A 22677-nucleotide genomic window follows, 5' to 3' on the forward strand; every position below is an offset into this window, starting at 1 on the left:
AAAGATTTACCCTTGAATGAGTAACAACTGAATAAAACAGATAAACAATCCTTGTCTATGTAATTTTCCCATCACAATATATACATATAAGGAGAGACAGGTTTTTTGCTAAGAAAGATAAACAAAACAATTCTAAATTTAGATTTTTGTTTTAGCATAGGCCTACTGCCTTCTTTAGGATGTCATTTGCATTCATTTATTGCCAGATGCCTTCGTCCAAAGCAACTTGCAAATGAGTTACAATCCAAGCCAGAGTACTATACAGCCTTCATCACATGTTGACACGTTTAAAAATTATCACAAATGATTTCATTCATGTCCTTTATTCCCGTTACATCAGTAATTACTTACTAGGAATGTTAACATCACAATATAAAACACTAAATAAACAATAGGTAATAAAGCGTTGATATGTCATAATACATTAGATAAATCAATCATCTCCATCTAAAGCTCATTTGATGGGTCCATGTTTGACTGGAGAGTTAATTTAAAAATTCAGTAAGTTTTTGTGACAATTTATGTAAGTTGCTTTAATTTTGCATAGCAGTCTCATTGCTCCACAATCACAAACATTAAAGTTCAACATATCTGAACTGGTGTGTGTATATAGGTGTGTATTCTTATACACTACAATAGTCGAGGTGACCTGGTAGTCATTCACTCAGTGAGCTCTCAGCTGCAGCAACAGTTCCACCATTTAGTAAAAAGGTTGAACTTCTTGTGAAAAGTTCAATCTGTGTGGCACAGATTTAGTAACACCATTAGTAGAGAGTCATTCTGACTTGAAAAGGTTCTTAAATGTCCTGTCTGAAGAGAGGGAACTGAGGCGTAAAAGATGCAGAGTTTTAGCCTTAGAACTGGGTTTGTCTTTCAGCTTTGAGCTACACCTGTAAGGACAGAGGGCTATGGTTGAAGATGGGAAGTCACACTGACTACCGGTCAGATTTAAAAGGAAAAAAGGAAAATATACGGTTTTGCAACTCTGAAAAACTAGACATTATCTATCTGCATGTTTTTCATGTGTGATAAAATCAATTTTACTGTGGGGCAGTCCCTTTTTTACACATTCATCTCAGGTGTGTAGCCATGCAGATAGTTTCGGTCTGGTTTGCCCAGGTTTGAGATATTAATCTCAGAGATTTCTGCAACCACCCCAATACAACTGACATGCTTGGAAATGAAGGGAGGCTGCTCAGAGCATTTTCTTCCACAAAAAGTGCCCCAATAGACCACAGACCTTACTGTAAACCGTGGAACGAACTCTACTAAAAAAATAGTTCCTGTGAAACCTGGTCAATTTCTGTATGTTGAAGTATACCACGCTTTTAAATTCATCCATTTTGCCCTCCAGCCACAGCCACATTTCAGACTATAGTTCACCAGAGGGCAGCATCCATCCACAAACAACACACAGAGACGTTGCATGACAGAGATTTCCTGCGTCCTGTTATTTGATATTTCGCACAAAGGCTTCTGTGTGTCCGAGGGGAATTCGCGGAAGAGCCAATCTTTTGATGTCTGCCTTCTGTTCAAGATGGACAGATTTTATTTTTCTTGCAGAAAGCGTTCATTCTCACAGCATATATGAAACAGTTTAATGATTATCAGCCTTTCAGCAGTCTTTCATTTCCTTGTTCACTTCAGTCAAGACTAATTAACCTTTGTACCATGCGTGATGACTCACTTAACTGAGAGCATTGTTTCCCTGGAATTTAAAATATACACAATTCTGAGTACCTCATTGTTCCTTATCAGTGTTAATCATCGCTTCACCACTGATCAAACTCCATTATGTGAAATTCCTTTGAGATAGTCATTATTTCAGTGTGACAGCAAGTAAAATCGAAATACACAAAAATGTCCACACAGGTCCCGGTGATCCAACTCCATTCCTGCCCTGATGTGTATGTTCCTGGGATATGCTTCTGGCCTGTGATTCTGGATTCTGAACTAAAGTGCTTGTAATGTATCTACCAGATGTGGTGCTCTTCAAGGAACAGTTGTAGGGCACAGTTGAACTGTTCTGCTCAAGGTAGCTATGGATAGTCAGCCAACCCCCTTCGTCCACATGTTTAGTAGTGTGTTGTCTCACAGACCCATCTGAGAGATTGTGGGAGCCGTGAAACCAGTGCACATCTCCGTCTGGGTAGATCTTTTTGAAGGTGCAGGTGGCACGGTCAACAGTCCAAACACCCTCAACGATTCCACAACACTCTGAGAGGAAGAACATAACAAGAATTTTGAAATTAACTTCAATAATGTTCTTCATGTACAGAACATTAGGGACACTTAATGTTCTCAGAAACTATCAAAAATCCACAGCACCTCACTAATTATCCCCATCATCAAATCTACTGTATTCCAATCACCAGGAAGCAGTGGTGGAAGGTGCATTTACTCAGATATCGTAGTGAAATTACAATTCCACATTACTTTACACCACATTACACCTCTACATTGCATGCATGCATTGAAATATTTTAAACATAATGTTAACAAATAAACAAGATGCTTATTTCAATATCATACTCTGGCCAACAGTGCTGTCCATAAAGTTGTACTTACAGCTACATTAAACTACCTTAAATGAGGCATTCTGGTAATTAATGAGGATTCATAAGTTTTAATGTTGTTATCGACTAAGAAAGCATTCATTAGTGCATTATACATTAGCCCTAACACATTGAAAAAGGAGAACTTTTGGGTTGCAAAGTTGTAAAAAGTTGATTTTGCTGCATAACTGGCTTTGTCTTCATAGCTATTGAGCAATTTAATTAATCAGCAAAGAGTCTCCAATTGTGTGGTTCAACCACTTACTTTCTGCAAAAGAGCTGCAGACCAAAATCGATTAATTAGCAACTCATTCCGACAGGCTGGCTCATTTTCTCAAAAAGCCATCAGGTCTGCATTTAAAAATTGTATTAAGTCATTAATAAACAGTTACAATATCAATAATCCACCAGAATCAGTACATTATTTTAAAAGGGGATTTTGCTTTTATGATTTACTAATTTAATATTAGTTTGCAGTTGTTAACAATGAACTCATAATTTTTCTAACAAGTAATTATTTTCAGATGCCCTGCAGCTTCAGTTCAGAAAAAAATAATCCATTGAAGTTGCCTTCCGAATTCTTGTGGAGGATAAAATAAACAGCCAGAGAAATGTTTTGAAACCTGAAAACTCAAAGGTTGTTTTTAACTGACAGTTTTGGTTTCATTTGTGAATAAAACAATAATACATTAGAGGATCAAGCCTTTACTTGTAGTTTACCAACTCCTTAAAGAATTTTTTTATCTACATTTATACATGAGGAGTAATAATCCAATACTATGTCCATTGTTTTTTGGGGGGCATTTTAGGCCTTGATTTAATAGGATAGCTGGAGACTTGAAAGGGGAGCGAGAGGGGGGGAATGACACGTTGGGATCAAACCTGCCGCTGTGGTGACAAGGACTGAGCCTCTGGGGCACATGCTCAACTAGGTGAACTGCCCGGGCAATCTTACTGTGGGGTAACCTGTGAAATCATAAAGTCTTATGTGATCTTAGCTTAATCTATGCTAATACATTATATATTTATTTCTTGATTATATTTTGTGTAATTAATCTGAATCTGCAAGGTAATTAGTAACTGAAGCTTTTAAATAAATGTAGTGTAATAAAAACGACAGTTGCTTCTGAGTTGTAGTGGAGTAGAAGTAAAAAGTATCAGAAAATACTCAAGTAAAGTACCTCAAAATTAAAAAGTAAACTACAGTGCCTCACTTTGTACTCATTTACTTTCTACCATTGGGAGTTTTGAACCACAAGCTCATTACAAAGCTGTGTTTTATGAGTGGGTGCAACTTTTTCTTGTCTCGTGCACACACACTGACACAATACATACTACAGGCCTGCCAATGGTTTCACACTATTGTCCTGATTGACAAATGTGCCAAAAGAAAACAACAATGAGCCAACAAAGGCAGTGCAGAAGGACACAGGTGAACATAAACAATACAAGATGTATGATAAATAATCATTTCAAATGTTTAATATTTAGGTAAATGCATTCAACAGGTTTGTTAGACCTCAAAGATAACATAACATAACGTGCCAAGTTTTGCTAAACTGACTGCAACCTAGCCTGAATTTAAATAATTTACTTTGTTTACTAGGGCACCATTACAGTAAGTAAAAAAACACTGCAATAAAGGAAGTAGCCAAAGAAGCAGACGTATCTTTGTATTTTATACAATCATGATAGCGGTGTTATAAAATTGCGTTGAAACATATCACTGTTTGTCTAAATAAGAATGGCTGTGGACACTGACCTTGTAACTCCACTCTTGTATATTGATGCTTAGCTCCCTGGTTGGATTGCAGTTTGCACCTGTATTCTCCGCTCTCCAGTGGCTGTACTCTCTTAAAGATGAGGGATAATTGCGTTCCGTGTTTATACTCGCAATGGAAGTGGCTTAGAGTGTGTTTGTGGTGTGTGATATTTCCTTCTTTGTCCACGGAACATAAAGATCTGTTGTTTTTGGACCAGTTCATGTGTTTGATTGATAGTCCATGCCGTGATGAGGACACGTTGCAGTTTAGGGTAACCTCTTTGTCGCGCTCCGCAGTAATCTTGGGAGTCACACTTAGTTTCACAAACTCTGTAGACAAAGATACAAATCGTGTACTGAGAATTAAAGGAAACAACAGCTTCTTGTTAGTTCAGCATTGTTTTTTAGGACAACCCCACTGCTATAGAGTACATTATCAGGGCATTACACACAGATCTTCCTTTAAACCTTTAGAGGAATAATCCATAAATTCTTTCCTCCTGTATACCTCTGATCATTTTGAAGATTCAACAAAATTGTGACTTTTTCATTGATAAGTTTGTCAACTAAACAAATTAGTTTAAACTGGTTAGAATAGTTTCACATACCTTGGGTTGTAAGAACAAATGCAGTTAGAAGCCAGAGAAGTGTATGCCATGCTGTGTACTGCATTGTCCCCATATTTGCATTTCACTGTAACATGGAGAATAATCACAACAAAACATTTACTGTAACACATACATTAAAAAGCAGCGTGTTTGTCTTATTTCTGAGTTGAACTGACCTCAGGATGATTGGTGCTTGTCCTTAGCTCTTCTCAAGTGTCTCTGATTCCTTATTGTCCTTATTCCCTATAAATATCTTGCTTCAGACTTGTCCCTAAGAGCAGAAGGTTAATGATTACATTATCATGAAAAGAAATTATCGTAAAGGCTTATCTCTCTGTACTGTGTTTTCTGTAACCTAAATAAAGAAGGCAAGGGAAAGGAAAAGTGTGTTTTGTGTGCATCCGTGCATGCGTGTGTGAGTGTGAGTGAGAGAAAAAATGAAAAAAACAGACAAAATGAAGGCCTATTCATGAAGGAGATTTGATTTTTCCCATGAGGTCATTATGACTATTTGATATTGTTCAAACTCCATGGCAATAGCCACAGGGGATAGGCTTTGATCTTTTAATGTTCTAAAGGCAAGGCGGCTTTATTTATGTAGCACATTTCAGCAACAGGGCAATTCAAAATGCTTTACATAAAAACAGTTAACTTTTAAACAAAGATAAACAGTTAAAAAATAAAAACAGATAAAACACAAGAATAAAAAGTTACAGTGCAGTGTAAGCAATTAATCATTAAAGAAATGAACAACCATTTAAAGAAAGGCAACATCAAAAAGAAAGGTCTTCAAACTTGATCAAAAAGAACTGAGAGTAGCAGCAGATCTGCAGTTTTCTGGAAGTCACTTCTGTTCAGTTGAGAACTGTGTTAGGTCCTACTGTAACTTCTTTAGTCATTTTCTTGGAAGCAGTCACGAAATCATGGAAGAGTGAGATAAATTCCGATAACACACACACACACACACACACACACTCAAACATTCACACACACTGATGAAAACATCATCAAGACACACAAATGCCACTTACCTGGCATTTGTGTGTCTTGATGATGTTTTCATCAGTGTTTCATCCAAAGAGTGGGTAGTAGCAAACACTAACCATAGACCACTAACTCATGTATGTGCTCTTCACACACTATGCTCCATACATAACAAATAAAGAAGAGGTAGGAGATCAGTTATGTAGCTTTTTATTTGTTGTAGTTTACTATATATGTCATTATATTTTTACTCATCAGTTTATGTAGGTCAACAATATGTGACTTCAGAATTACATTTTGGAAAATCGGGAGAATGTACAATGGGCCCTTGGTGATGGGAAAGTTGTGACTTTTTGCGTGAAAATCTGGCTGAATGCAAATGTAAGTATGGGACAATGTAGAGTGAAGCAGTTGTTGTATAGCAAATACAACCCTGACAGGGAGATCAGGACCCCGACCCAAAGCCTGGAGAGGTTGAATTTCACTGTAACGCGCGCCTCGCTCTACATTATCCCGCTTGTTACTTACCAAATAAATCAATAATTTGAGGCAAACTATTGATAAAAAAAATAGTTTATTGATTTAAATACGATTGTATTGCTTCTGGCAAAGAAAATAGTCCCTTCCGTCTCTAAGGTTGGAATCCTGCGTCCAAGCAACATAAACGCTGTAGTAATGCAACCCAAACAGTGGCGGCTCCGTCTGTCAGTCAACACCACAGTATCTCCCCCTCCTGCAGCGAATACATTTCTGGCAAAAGCCACCAATCTGGTCCGGGCACGCATTTTATCCTCCGGCTGTGCGCTAGGTATAGCTAGGTGGACAAATTATCAAGCCGCTGTTTTAATCACTGCAGGAATCGGCACAACATTAGCTGAAGCGTTTTTGTGAGCTAGTGAGTTAGCGGCTGCTCTAATTCACGTGAAACTAAACATTTCCGTTGACGGTAAATGAGACTTTGCAAATATTTATGTTGACGATTACGTCCTCATGTGACGAAGTGGGTTTGCTCATTACTTGTCCCATACATGTCATTAGTAAAGTAAACACACAGTCATGTTAGTTTCAGTTCCATTTTATTAGGTTGCAAGTTTAAACATAATTTAAAGTTTTCCCTGTGATGATACTTACAATTGTTTGTTCCTTTTGTTGTCCTGAATCCACCATTCAGGACAATTTTTTGGGGAGGGGCCGGCCCAAGCGTTTCCTGTTTTATAGGAATAGGGTGGTCATGGATGACATCACCGGGCCAAACCAAGTAGAGGGTTTTCTTTTGTATAGGAATGTTTGTTTTGGTTGTTTTTGGTTGTTGTATGAAAAAAGGTATGAATAATCCTGACCTGTTTTGTAGTCAGTCAGATAGGAGGGAACCGGTAACCAAGTTCCATGGGTTAAGAGATGGCTAGGTATTAAGGTTATGGAGTGGATCAACCTGCTTTAGGATGGGATGGACTGAACGGTGCAGTGGGAATTGACAACCCAATATAAATGGTGGGATTTTTGCTCCTGGGGAAAAGGAAGGAGGTGAGGCTGTGCTGCCAGGAGCATGTGCCTGTTAGTGCTACTATTAGTTTAATGTGCAATTGTCTTTAAGTTTGATTGGTTAATTGTCCATGTACTGCAGACCACGGAAATAAACTAATCACCTTTGGAAACGTGAAATGTTTGAGTCTGCCTACCTACCACCATCCTAGCCACTCTGGCCAATTCTCCACACCTCATTCATCTCATTTCCTTTTTGCACAGCTGCTGCAGTTGACACACGTTTTCTCTTTTATTTTGTGGTGGTCACAACAAAATGGAAACGTAAGCCGGGATATGATCTGCGGTCTCTGGGGGACGCAACTATGGGGAAATGATACGCCACACGCCAGAGACATGACAACAATTTGGCTGCCGGGACACAATCAGTAGTCATTAGGGGACGCAACAACAGGGAAATGAACAACGGGACAGACTGCCACAAGTTGGACACGCTACAAAAACGGGACGGTTGTGGTTAGGAAAAGAACAACAGGGAAAGGAACCGTCACACGCAGGAGACGGCGACAATAACGGGACGGTTGTGGTACGGAGAAGAAGAACAGAAAGAAAAAGCAGAAAGGAACTGCCACACGCGGGACATGATCCCTGGTCTTCAGCGTGAAACTCCGGTGTTGTTTGACCCCTCTACCAGCCAGACCAACCTCCCATCTCATGTGGGTTTTTGGCTTTACAATACTGCTCGCTACAGTAATCGAGCTGTTATCACGAAAGATGCTTCCCATTAAAATACATCAGTTTAAAATTTGTGCTCACCACCACACAAAAAAATGAGAAAATCATGTGCCTGTACAGGAATCAATGGATTAAATAACGTCACTATTTCATGAACTGCCATGAGACTTTGCTGAATAAGGTCCATTAACAGATCACCTACTTATGTGCGTATCAGAGGATTATGCTACCACTATTTTCTTCCCATTTATTTCAATGTGGCCAATATGCAGAGGACACTGGCAAAAAATACAGGGTCATCTTGCAAAACTTTTCAGCGGTTCGAGGCCACAGCATACTGTGTAGCACCCAAATCTTTGATCGCAATTGTCGGACGTGGCTGCATTTAGCCACCATATTTTTGACGACAAAGAAAATTAGTAAGGAAGAAAACGACAATATCTCTGCGGCACTATGACAACGTCACACTGCTTCTGCCTTTGGTTCGTGGGTGCCACAGTCATTTTTTACACAGCCACTAGAGGGGGACTCCAAGTCTTATTGCTTCACGTACCTTGTTCGGCAGAATAGATGCAGTTATTTGCTGTACAGGGTTGTATGTTGTGTTCAGTTATGTTGCATTTTACAGAATTATAAAAAAGAATTAGTCCTACTAGTACTTACTATCAATGTTAACACATAACATCAAATAACATCAACTGTTGTTTTTTTGCACATAATGCATGTTTTAATGAATAATGTACAGAAGTGACTTCTTCCTGCTGCAGATTTGGTATTTATGACCAACATGCAGTATGCCTACTTGGAACGATTCAACAAAACAGCCAATCATGTTTGCCATTTGTCCCCATCCAGTGAATTTCAACAACTTACAACTGATTGGCAGAATCAGTTCATCTAGCATGAAGCCAAGCACAGAAAACTTAAAAATTGGTTGACATTTCTGTTGAAATGACCTTAATTTCTGACCTCACAGTCTCTAGTGAGCCTGTGTCTCATGCCTTATACAGCGGTCTATAAAGCAATTTGTTCCTAATACATTCTGAATTCTGTGGTATTATCCTCTGTTTTTATGGTTTTATGAGCACAGTACACATTATTGTCAAGGTTGATGTGGCCACAGCGATAAAGCAGTCTGCCGCCTTTTCACTCTCACCTCTAAACGCCCTTCATGCATGATTCAATCATTTTCCCGACTCACAAACACATTTACCCCATTACAGTTTCCTTTAGCGGTTGATCCAGCCCTTGTAGTTGTCTTAAGTCTATTTTGTTAAAAATCAGCCATTTCATTCTTTACCTCTGCCAAGGTGGTTCTGTTTTTCAGTTTGGTTACCACTGGCTTCCAGCCAGATTTTTATGAACCCTATAGTGGAAGGGTGTAGCATGGCCCAAGGAAAAACCAATTATGTTCACTGAGCGAACATAAATTGCGGAGTGGAGGCCCAAAGGATTTTTTAAGTTGGTCAATATTGCAAGATAGGGCATGGCATGGCTGAGGTCTGCGCTCTCTGAGTGCCCTTCTAGTTCAGGATAGTGTCAATTCTTTCACCACTGTATTAGTCATCTAATGGCCGAATTATACCTCCTATTGCTCAAATCCTACCTTATTGGGTAGATATTAATATTATTGCATATCTTGAAACTTGGACCATTTTGTTTAGGTACGAGAATGTGTTTCTACCGGAAAGGGGTGCTAAGTTAGGAAATGTCTTGTTAGTGGTAGGAACAAACAACCTACATGGACTTGTCGTTGCAGTAAAAGCACAGTTGTAACACACAGTTACACAAAGTGGAATGCAGCCATCATTAATAGTAATAATATTTATTAATTCCTTTATTGTCCAGTCTATAATCTGTCTTAGGTTATGCAGACATGCACTACACATTAATAAACGTAATAAACTGTCTCATATTACAGGAAACCATGGTGTCAAAGTCTAAGGCCTTCCCTACCCTGAATGACAGCAACGATGTGAGTTTTATCTTTTGCTATCACATGATTTGCAGGAGTTCAAGTGAACCGCTAAAGTTGTCCAGTTGTGTTTGAGTCACATTCTGGATCTGCCGCTATGGTGATTAATCAGCTAGATTGCAAGTCTCGCACTGCATGAAATGATAAAAAATGTGGAAAATGCTAACCATAGCCACTCCTCAGATTTATGTGAAAGATCCACATTCCCATAAAACCCCACTGACAGAAATAAATGTAGATTCTTCTTCATTCACCTTTTCATTGCCAGAAGAGTATCATGAGAAATCCCTTGATGAGATGATCAAAAAGAAGTTGAGGTGACCGGTCTTGAAATAAAATCCTAAATTGAGTTTATCTGAAACCAAGTCAAGACAGTAAATATGCAGTCAACTCCGAGACAAGAACTTCAAAAAGTGGTCAAGACAGCTCTCGAGTACAACACTGCCAGAAACTGAGATTTATGAGCACTTTTATAAGCAACAATATCTCACCATGTATGATACGGGATAGATAGTTCAGTATTAATTGGGGATTTGAACCAGACCACAGCACAATGAATCATAAGCACATGGGGGATATCACTTTGTTCTCAGCTCAACACAGTACTTTCTTGGTCTGGTTAATAGCCAGTGTCTTTTGTTTTGCTTCACTTCTGCTACACCTTCAACTCACTTGAACTTCTCTAAGGGTAACAATTTGAGGAGTATAACTTTGGTACTGTCCTTAGATGTTTGACTGGAAAGAAAATGTAGGTAAAGAAAGGAAAGCTGCTCCTCCCCCCCCCCCCTTCTCAGCATATTTGATTGCTGATTCCAGCCATGTAGTGACTGGTGATGCAGAAAATAGCAGGATACATTTAATACTAGTATCTCCTTCTTCAAGAGCTGTAAGTGAGAGGGGCACAGGCTCTAAATTATACAGCATTTGTTTTGCAAGCAAAGAAGCAAAGCATTTTGAGCAAATAAAACTAGTTTTTTTGTTGAAATGGCTGCCCCCACAAGTAGTGACTCGCCACTCAAATAAAATTGAGCCAGTTTTACCCGACAGTCACAGAAACGTCTCAGTGGATCTCTGCATTGCAATGACTATGGGCTTTAGCTGTAATGTGTTTTATAGGGACACACATGAGTTTATACATGATGTCAAAAACAGGAATCATCTGCTCTCTACAAATGCCATAGACAATGGCCTATATTTGACATACAGACATACTCCGAGGGTCCATTCGATTAGGCACACACCTTTTTTTTTCAGAGTCATCAATTTATTTTTGTTTTTCATTTCCTTTCTTTTTGTTTGAATAGGGGCAGATGCTGCGACATTGACATTTGTGCAACAAATCTCACCATGTATTTATAGTTATTGCTAATGTCTAATGCCCGTCCTTAGAACATACATTAAACATTGCCACATTTAAATACATAAAGTAAATAAAAGACAAGGCACATCCATCATTGCGATTGACTTGGTAGTAAAGAGACATCACGTTAAATAACTAATGCATAAACTGAGAGAGAGACAAAATGCTAGTGACCAATGATTATCAAATTCAAAGCTAATTCATTTACAATGCATCAAAGCGGTCCTTCTCTTCAGCAAGAAAAATTCTTGACTCTAGACTGATCTCATGAAATGACATATATAATTGGGTTATATGCCCGCCCTCTGCATACAGCGTAGACATACACGTGGATAGCTCAAAATGCGTGGAGATAACACACCACTTGGCTTAAAAACGTTGCCGTGTTACACTAAGACATGATGTTGTAGAGTCATAGAGTATGGTGAAATATTCCCAATGAGATTAGCCACACCACAGCATGTGTATAAAATATTCTGCAATGCTATAAAACAGTTACAGTTACAAATTGTTTTTTCTCAAGAAGTTATACGTAGTTTTAAAAAGAAGGTAGAAATGATCCTTTAACATGATCTCTGATGACACACTAACTATACAGTATATTAATATATTCTATTGAGAAAAATATAGTAAAATATCAAATACTGAAACAAGTTCACGCCGTTATCCAGGCACAACTATTGTTCAATAATAAGAAAGTCAAAAAACAGAGCTCAAAATTGTGTAACTGGAAAAACCAGCAGAATCTTTGTAAATTGATTATGATCTAAATATACATTTCAATCTGTACAAACAACTGTGAGGTTATAAGCAAACCTTTGGAGCTGCTTTCTAAAAAACATTTGAGACGAAGACACGCCTGACACATCCTTACACCGACACACAGACACACACGTGCTGACATCACTCAACACTTGAAACACTTGAAACATAAAATCAGGTACTGAAAGAAGAGACAATTAATAACTTTATAGACATGGACAGACAGATTGTGGTGTCTGTAATTCCAGTTTACCCAGGAGCCTCAACTCCAGACTGCTCTCTGCTAAGAAACTTGCACAGACCAAACCAACACGTTACACTCTATTGCTCTCCCGCCGCCCCAATCCACCCTCTCTGTCTGTGCCCTCTGTTCAAGCCCTTAAACTCTGAGGACATCTCCATCACACAAAATCATGAATCACATTTATGAGCTGATCTGGAAGCTTCGCTGTGCTCATAAACACACCATCCGACCCAATCTCCCCTCATAAAGAGTGCTATCACACAGTTAATGTCTATTGGAAGGTTTATTGGAGGTTACAGAATGAGAGTATGCAGGAATGGGATGCGCTGTCCTTGTGGGTTTGGAATGAAAAGAAATGACACGTATTGCTAATTTTAGATCCAGTGAAGTAAAGTCTGGTTCTAGAGGCTGCATTCACTACTGTATGAGATTAGGAGCAACAAGGCACATCAACGGCTTTCCTCTGAAATGTGTTTTCAATGCACTGCAACTCGATAAAACTCCCACATCGCATATCCGGTAATTTAATGGGAAGAGTGTGAAAGATGTTTTTTGTCCACCAGCATTTTGAGCTGGCACAGGCCGTGGCAAACCATGCTGGATACTGTTGGGTGTTGCAGTATGGTATGAGGATATATACCACAATAACATTTGACATTGCATGACCAAATAGCTTTGCATTTTCCTTTTTTTCACACAGGGTTTTACATTTGCAGACATTTTAAATGGTTAAACACAATCAGGAACATTTAGGTTTCAAGTAAGAATTGTTCATTTTTTAGCACAAAAGTGCATTTTGTGATGTAAATATCAAAAATAGATGGATGGTCACAAAACTAGACTCATTAGCTAACATTTGTTTTTGTCTTGCACACACAGTATACTAGACTATGTACAATATTGTGATGAGTAAACTCTATAATGAAGGACAGACCATCCAGGGTCATTTAACGCTATTTAAGCCACACTTTTAGATGGTGGCTTTGGAGTCTCAAGTCATGTGTTTGTTTTTTTCTATTTATTTTATATAAATGAATGCTATATATTTTTGAATGTGTTTTCCGTGTTAACCATATAAGTGTGCTGGGAAGACTATGTGACATCCTGAATCATCATTATGTCTTTGCTTTTATTCTTGACAGTCTGAATGACCTTTTCAATGAAAAGGTGCAAAAAGCTGAGAAAGACCAAAGAAAATGTAGAGTAGACATGAAAGGTTAATTGCTTAGTTGTTAAGTTTTTTTTGTTGCTAAGTTTTACAGTACAGTTCTTCGTTTTTGACACACCGCTTTAACATGAAATTCATCAACATTATATCACGTCTCAGTAGTGAAAGTCACAAAGCCCATCAGATCAGTGAAAAATGTCTTGATGTTTTTGAGCCATGAATGCAGATAATTGGTTCACTCTCTGGGATCACATGATTTTAAAGGTCATCCCTTTAAACATATTTAAAAGGCCTCACTGTCTCTGTTAGAAATGGCCTGTCACATTGATTCACATAAAGCTGCAATGCACTGAAGTAGAAAATACCCTTGTGTCATTAGAAAAGCTGCAGCTACTACGTGAACATCGAGAAATTAAGGAGAATTAAGCTTTGCCATCTGTAGCATCATGATACATCAATCTTACCACAATCTACAGGCTGTTACAGAAACTAAAGCTGCAATTGAATAATCTTGATTATAGTGCAGCTGTCCGTTGTAGCTGGCAGGAACAGGAGAGATTTTAGAATTGAGAGAAAACCATCATGACATGTTGTTAATGACAATATCAAAGTCTGTTTAAAGGTCTTGGAGAGTACTACTGCATTTGGCCTCCAAAAGGGAGCTGTGAGATAACTTGTCTTAAGTGATGTTACTTGAGGCAATTTGAAGAATTATTGTATTGGGAAAGTAAGGCAAATAAAATATTTGCTTAAGTTTGGCATATATTCATCCATCACCATGACTTTCACCCATTACTTTCCACCCTCACTACATAAAGGACACATCCAACATGAACATATTTACTATTTACATAATAAACCACTTTCAACCAAGAGAAACTTCATAGTACCAAGAAAGCTTCATGACATATTGGGAAGTGAGCATAGATAGATCAATAGAAACTACACTGTTTTTATTATGTTGTAATATTTACTATAATAAAAATATATATAATTGTATTAGTACCACCCATTGATGTATTATATTACCTTGATACCGGAATCCAAAATGGTGCCTATTTAGTTCAGTGGAGTTGCTTGCCTGGCGCATACGCCAAAAACGTTTCTAAGCTTCCAAGTTAAGGCAAGGCAAGGCAAGGCAGCTTTATTTGTATAGCACATTTCAGCCACAGGGCAATTCAAAGTGCTTTACATAAAATCAGTTAAACAGATAAAACACAAGTACAAACAGTTAAAAATCATAAGCATCAAAAACTGATAAAACACATGAATAGACAGTAAAAAACAAAATAGGAGTTTTTAAACTTTAGACTATCTTTCACACTAAATAGTCAATGTTAGTGCTATCCTTCGTGATCACCTCAGTGTCACTACCTTTCACGACTCTATTTTTAGAGAAGTTACTTTTCATCTCTGACTCTTCTTCACACTAATTAAGCCAATATAGTGCTGCCATTCATGTCTATCTCGACACTGCACATTCACACTTTTTCTTTAAAGGTTAACTTCCACGATATGCTCCTGCTCAGCCCATAGACGTGTGGTGACATTACAGGTTTTTAAATTGCTTTTCTTGGCTGGAGGAAAGTTTTTTAAATACATAAATTCCATGGATTAAAAAATCAGAATGGAAAGAGTCATAACCAACCTTATCTGCAGTTTTAGGTGCTCTGTCAACAGTTTTACAGCTGTCTCTTTTACAATGGTGGCCTATGGGGAAAATCCCTTTTGGGCCACTAGGGGATTTGTCGTTTCTGTACCGCACGAAAGTGGCCACTGGAAAATATTAACAGAAAGGTTGAGTACTCGTCCTGGGGGATGGCACCACCGCTGGCATCGCAGTTAACTAGAGGCTGCATTTGTTACTTTCACCCTCCAAGTCGGCAGAATACTGTCAGTTTATGAATTGTTTGGCAGAAAAGGTAAACCAATTTGTGAATAAAATGGCAGGATGTGTGACATCCTCCTCCACCACAGATCCGTAATTTCTTAAAGATGTTTGCATAACTATATTTTTACACATTCAGTTTAATAAGAAGTTCATGGTACTGCAGTGCTGTTATTAGCCCCATCTGCAATGTCCCTGTTCCTGCATGTGATTCATGGATTCATCAAATTCAGGCTGTTGCTTTTGACCAGCTCAACATTATTTTGTCCTGCATAATCAGATTTAACTGAGTGATAATTCTGTCTAATCTCAAAGGGAACGACTGTCTCATGGATCCTCGCTTTCTTTTTTTCTTTTTTTTGACTGTAAATGGGAGAAATACCATATTTGGATAAACATCCAATACCTCCTGTAAGCTCGGTGGTGTTGATAGCAGCTTTGATGCAGGACACATTCATGTTTGATGGAGAGTTCATCACTGAGAGTCAAGCTCTGAGGAGATCAGAGGCATTTTTTGCAGAATCAGGAAGCCAAACAGGCTCAGAGCATACAGAGTAGCTGGCTACCTTCTTAGCAAATGTAGGGCCGTGCTCAAACTTGACGCCAATGTTTGCTAATGCTGAGGATTAGCCTCTTCTGTTTGCTTGCACTTTGCAGCAGCTGATGTGTTATTGCAGCATTACTGGGCCCAAACAAATCCTTTGTTTTGGCTCAACTCCCTGATGAGATCCTAGCTTTTAAAGGTGTTTTATGATAGGATGATTAAATGTGGTTCAAACTGCCTCAGTGTAAAAATAGATGACCCCCTGTGTGATTAACACTTCTGTAGACAACCACTTCACACTGAAGGGCTTATAGAAGTTACTTCACTGTCAGACATTTAAAGTGGAAATATTTAACTTCAATATAAAAGCAAATGATTATGGTGATTTCAGTAAAATGACAGAAATCTCTGGGCATGTCATCCCCTCATGGTCATCCATGTTTGACATAGGAATTATTTTCATTTAATAACAAGACGGCACAGATGTCCACATGCTGGTGCTAAGTGTACAATGCCACTCCCTTAATTAAGCTTTAGTGCTTCACCTTGATTTCGACAAGGTGAGCCTGCAACATAATCACAATCGAAAGATGAACCACGCAGGAGGAGGAAGCATACAATAAATAGTGTAGCCAAGGGAGCCTCTGAGGCTGGAAAATATGTTTTTGATCTCTAACAGTCAAGATGAAGTTAATGTAATCAATTGCCAGAGGGCAGTGTAAAAAAAAGGGCTTTGACAAATTGTGCTTAAGAGGTTCATTATGTTGAAAAGAGATGTCTGTAACAGTATTACTTAGTTTATATTATAGTTTATGATCGTGCAAGCAGAAAGATCAACACTTATCACTTGTGTGATTTTATATGATATGTTGAGGCTGAAATAATCTTTTAGGTGTTTAGTCAGCAAATATTGGACTGCCTCAAAATGATCCATCCAGTAGTCGAGACAAAAATAATAGCTGCAATGTAAAATACTGCTTCACCACTATAACACCTTTACAACACTACAATACCACTATACCATTGCAACAAGCCATAGGGAGATAATACTTCTTCTGATGTTCCTTTCAAGGGTTAATACTATTGACATATCTGCCAGCTTAACACTTCTTGTGTGTGAAGACCTTCCACTACGGAGGGAAGGAAACACATTTCCTTTCAACTTGTATTGTTAAGGCTGATGGATGTGTTTGTGTTATCCAGCAGAGTACCTCAGTCCAAATTATCTTTCTAGCCTCACACTTCTACACCTTGTTCTGCCAAAACAAGACTGCCAAATGGCCTACGCCCTGGTTTACTTTGTTTTAACACGTGGTGTTAAGCAAGCCTGCAGGACATGGGAAGGACAATGGAGTGAATCAAAACTGGAAGTTTTCTACCTCTCATGGCATAAGTGTATGTAGAATTACAAATGTGCTCTATTCTCTGCAAACATGTATTGCATGTTTGTCCCTTCTGGAAGAGGGATCCATCCTCCATTGCACTTCCTGAGGTATCTTCCATTTCCCCCCTTTAACATTTTTCTTGGGACAGGGGATGTAATGATAGAGACTGTATATCTCCTTGAGGCAAATATGCGATATTGGGCTATTCCCCTATGGCTGCACAGCTTAGACCCATCCATCTCTGAATTGACTATATTTAGACGTAAAGGACTGGCCTCTCTGCCAATGGTATTCATAGACAGTGTGTATTAGCCTTGTAGCCTTCCCTGAGAACTCACACACTGTGATTTAGTGGAGCTGAGAACCATAAATGTCATTCAGGCAGGTGAGGAGAAGTGCAAGTGATTTATGTTTTTGTTTACAGGGTGCTGTAGCGACCTTAATCTCATAGGGGTAAAAGGGGGAGAGGGTTTGTCTACAGTGAACATATGTGTTTCAGGATGAGTAGGAAATATATCTTAGTGTATTTCTGGACTTTTGCAACAGTGAGATTTCCAAGGGATGAGGATCATCCCAGATAGGTCTGAGATGTATTTGTTTTTGACAGGAGTGCTAATCTGAACAAGCCAAGCGCTGCATTGTGAGAAGGAAAGTTGTTGTGTTAAGCAGAGGGAAGTTGGGGGCAAAACACCAAATGGAAATTACAGTACTTATATTCACCGGATTTGCATTTCCATTGAGAAATGAACCAGTCAAAATAGAGTTCTTCATAATATTCAGCCTTCAACATAGCTTTGTTAAAAACACCATTCATCAGTGAAAGTGTGTCTTGCATGGCCACAAGTCAACATATCCAAAAAAGCATTGCTTCTAACAGAGTGCCGATCAGCTCATTAGCCTCCACTGATGTCCTTTTAAAGGCATTGCCCTTCATAAATGATGGCCCTGTCCATTAGTGCATAAAATGAGCTGTTTGACTGCTGATGACAACGGCCTCTATCAATGCTCCCACACGTCTATCACCCTGCGACTGAGGATCATTCCCCCGGTGGGAGAAGGCGCAAAGGTGGTGTCATCCATTATCTTTTATTATAACAAACATCAGTAATATGTAGTTGCAGAAAGTGTAAGTGGTGTTGGAGATAGTGCTGGAGATGAGGGGGTTTCCACTTGAGGGTGGTTAGTTGGAGGGATGGAGGAGGAAGGACCCAAACAGGCAAAAGAGGAAAAAAAACTGTAAGCATGAGACACTAAATACTCATGTGCAACCCCTCCATCCAAGACACATACACACATGTGTGGGCATGCTACCATTGTTCTAGGGGACTCATTGTGGAAAAAGATGTGTGGGGTTTCCAATTGTAATTCTCACATCCAAGAAGGGAGTCTCACATCCCACATTGGAAAGCAATTAGTTTAACAAGCTTGACTAAGGCCAGTTGTTGGCTATATGCACTCTTTATATTAACACTTATTTCAAACATGAAAGCCATATATATGATAATGCATCGAGTGGTAATACTCCCCATTCACTTTTACATTTTCCTCTGACAGCCAGAGCCGCAGGCAACAGGGAAATGCTTTAGAGGGGTGTAGCCACGCCAATAAAGCATTTCCTGCTTTATCGTCAACTTTAAAATTAATGGGACCATCATCAGGATGTATCAAAAAAGACTTGAAAGTAGAAAATAAGGCCATAAAATCATTATAGAAATGTTTATTGAGGTAATGAATCAAGTGAGAAGTAGGGTCATTTTCCCACGGTTTTCTATAGAAATTGACTTCTTTTTGCAACCAATGGAGTCAGCGTCTGCTGGAAATAAATAGAATGCTGGTTTAAGTCACTTCCACAGTTACAGGTTGATATCCGGGTTGAGAGCTGTGGGATTGGGTTACCTCAAACCAAGCCTTCAGTGGATGATCCTTAGAATAGATTAAATACAATTGAAAACCCTACATACTTAAATATTCCACCTATCACAGGCCCCAAGGCTTTGTACATTATGTTTACAGTCTATGATCAGAGCACAGTTAGTCCAGGATGTAGCTCTAATATATAGATGATACGTTCGAAAGGATGGCTGGTCAATCACATTATATTACCATGCCAATACAAAAAAAACGCTTCAGGGCTGTCTTAGGAAATGCCAGAAAGCAAGACACATCAGACAAAGAAACATTAAGAGAGGTACCGGGGGAAACACAGACTTGAAAGATCATTAGGTAATAGGTCACAGACTCTTATCTCTTTTCCTTTGGGAAACAGCCGGATTAGTTCAAAATTGTGCATACACGTGTTGTTTGAGTATGAGGCAACACAGAAACATGCCCAACTAACCAATTTTTAAAGGTCCTTTGTAAAAATGGGTCGGTTTGATCTAATCATGCAGCTTTAGAGCAGCCAAAATAAATATATTTATATTAACAATGGATCACCCCAGTGGATTACCACTTCCATGTTGTAGCGATGAGGCTACAGAAAATGAACACTTGACTGCAGTTAATTTATAACTAACTTTAATGTTTTAATTCAGTCTCACTGCTCTCATAGTGTAACTTAAAATCCACTGTACACTCCAAATGTCAGTGGGCCACAGTCAGCAATTAGCAGACAAACTCAGCGGAGCATTGATCAGTTAGAGATAGATATATTTTCTCAGCAGTTGGTACCAAAAATGGAGCAGGAAGGAAAGTAAACATTGGATTGACATCAATAATTAGATTCTACAGCACATTTACTAAGGTTAGGTTGAAGATTAATGGAGAAAGATGGATTACAGAACACATATTTTAATTTAAAACACATGTGAGGGAGAACCACTCTCGCTGGAAAGCCCCAGGAGAAGTTTTTTATCTCATCTGATTTAGAAAACCTTTCAGCCTATCGCGCAGCAGTTTTGGGATTTCTCTTAAAAGGTAAAGTACATCAACCTTTACCATGAGAATACAAAATCATAATAGATCTATGAAAAACAAACCATGTAAGAATGATTACACATAACCGAAAGCTTAACTGTCTTTTTCCAGTGCCATTCTCATTGTGTTTTAACACGCAAGTTTTTCTGCGAAACTCAGCTGGTATTGTGTTCTGTTTTCTACCTTTGAATGAGCAACAATCATGTTTACATTGTAGAGGAGGGAGAGGAGGGAAGCTTTTTACAGAGTTCAGTAAAGGTCACTTTCCAAGTGCACAATACTGTTCCCTGAAAACTGTCACATGTTTGCTACTGTACATCCTATTTTATAAGGAACATTGTAATTTAGCCAGAAAGAACATCTAGAAGCAGCTCCTGTTGATCAAATTGGACGAGGCTTGGACCAAGTACAACTTTAAAATTACACTTATATGAAGCTGGAAATTGTGTCATGCTGAGGCAGTCATTTTAGGACAAGACGGTTGTATTACTTTGGTGTTAAGGGACTAGCTCCATGGCTGTTTGGGCCAAAACAAACACATCAAAAATGTAATTTTAATCCAGTTGAGAAAGTCCTATTTTACGGCTTCAGGGCTTGATAGAAGTTTGCCAGCAAAGGTTATGAGGAAAGCGTATCTCCCATTGTTGAACTATTCCAGCCCTGGTGCTTGGAGCTAAACAACCCCCTGAGAAGCTGTTAACCAGCTAGGATACATTTTAGTTATTTAATTGTGGTTACTGTCTTGTGTTTTGTAAACATTAAGTCTCATAATGTTGTCTTTCCAATCTTCTGTCCTCTCCTGGAGTTTATGCTACGCAAGACTGCTGCTGCTGTCACGTTGTCGCTTTTAAGTGGCTTTGTGGTTATATTTTCAACCTCTTAAAAAAATAACATCATCAATATAAAATCTACTTTTGTCATTTAGGTTCTATCTGCTGCACAAACACCAGCTTGGTAATCACAAAAGTAACTTTACTCTTACCTCTTGCCTTTTCTTCTTGATGGCTATTGAATGATGTCTCATATCGATGCGTCTCTCCTGTACTGTTTCTTATCTCACACACACTTTCGCTGCTCTACCACTGCAACTGATGTTGACTGCTGAGTCACTTCCATTTGTGAAAGCCATTGTCTCTCAAATACCTTGGCTTCCTGTCTCAAGTATAGTAATACTGTACATTCAATGGTGTTAGCACTGGGCTGCGCTCTGCCTTCCTTTCTTCCTCTACATCTAATGTCGGTATCTTGCTGTTTTCCTCTTGATCAGTGGTCTGCCTTTGTTCTTGGTAACAAGCTTGATCCTGTATAGGATGTTTGTCATGCCTTTCATTAAGAAAGAGAAATGTCAGCTGTGATCACAATGCTGGAGGTTTTGTATTTAATCAAACTCAAAAACTTTGCTTAATTTTGAACCCCATTTTATGAGCCCCAATGGCTCGCAAGATGGATCTGAGGGTTTGCAAAAAAGATAGTCTTGTTTACCGGAGGGTTAGTGCTGGGATAAAACCTGACATCCAGCGTGTCTCTCACGTTGTCCCGTCCAACAGACCAAGGGCAGGATAGTATAGAGAAAAATGTTCAACAAAAGCAGACGAAGGAACCAAAAAAACTGTGATTTGAAATAATCTGTTTAGCACATATTCAACATCAGACAAACTGTTTCCTTACTGCACTCAAATATTACCATTCCCTTGGAGGCAATAGGACTGTTCACTGTACGTGTAGCTTAAATTTCTAGCAACAATTGAGAAGAGAAATATCATACTAGAACTGGTCGCACTATTGAGTATTTCCAGCAGGTTGCCTGCTATATGAAAAACAGGGCTTTTCAAATCCAAACCATTTTGGATTGAAATCCTGTACAGTATTATTTACTCTAACATACTAATCCTTATTTGAGGGCTCACCACCTCTTGGGCCCTGTCCAGAGGGGTCTTAATTGAGGTTATCTGCACATCATGCAGTGAGCATCTGTTGCTCATGAGTCTCCTGTGTGGGACAGTTGGTATTTGGAACAGGCCTGTTCAGTACAGAAAAATATTTTGCACATATACAACGGAGGGGGACAAGAAGGTCAAATATAGCAAAGAAACTCAGGCAACATTGGTATACAACAGGAAATAGATGAAAAAGTGAGCAGAACTGAATTATTACCTACTAAATCAAAAATTGGTGTTTGTGGTCTTTTTAAAAATAGTTTTAACAAAACTATTAGGCACCATTTGAGCATTTGCAGGCACATTAGAGTGCTTTACCTCAAGGGTTGAGATGTCTAGATTAAGATGACGCTACGCTCACCATAGTTTTAA

At 38.7% G+C, this 22677-nt stretch overlaps 1 protein-coding gene across 1 annotated transcript; it reads right to left on the bottom strand.

Moving 5' to 3' along the window:
- Positions 1–1068: 1068 nt before the first annotated feature.
- LOC117935425 lies at positions 1069–21534 on the bottom strand. Its single transcript, XM_034857610.1, has 5 exons — positions 21351–21534; positions 5102–5196; positions 4926–5010; positions 4318–4647; positions 1069–2217 (listed from the first exon to the last, which is right to left on the bottom strand). The coding sequence occupies exons 3-5, from the start codon at positions 4996–4998 to the stop codon at positions 1820–1822; spliced, it is 801 nt and encodes a 266-aa protein (XP_034713501.1). The 5' UTR covers positions 4999–5010; positions 5102–5196; positions 21351–21534; the 3' UTR covers positions 1069–1819.
- Positions 21535–22677: the final 1143 nt, after the last annotated feature.

Source organism: Etheostoma cragini, chromosome 2, assembly GCF_013103735.1.
Source record: "Etheostoma cragini isolate CJK2018 chromosome 2, CSU_Ecrag_1.0, whole genome shotgun sequence".
NCBI lineage: Eukaryota > Metazoa > Chordata > Actinopteri > Perciformes > Percidae > Etheostoma > Etheostoma cragini.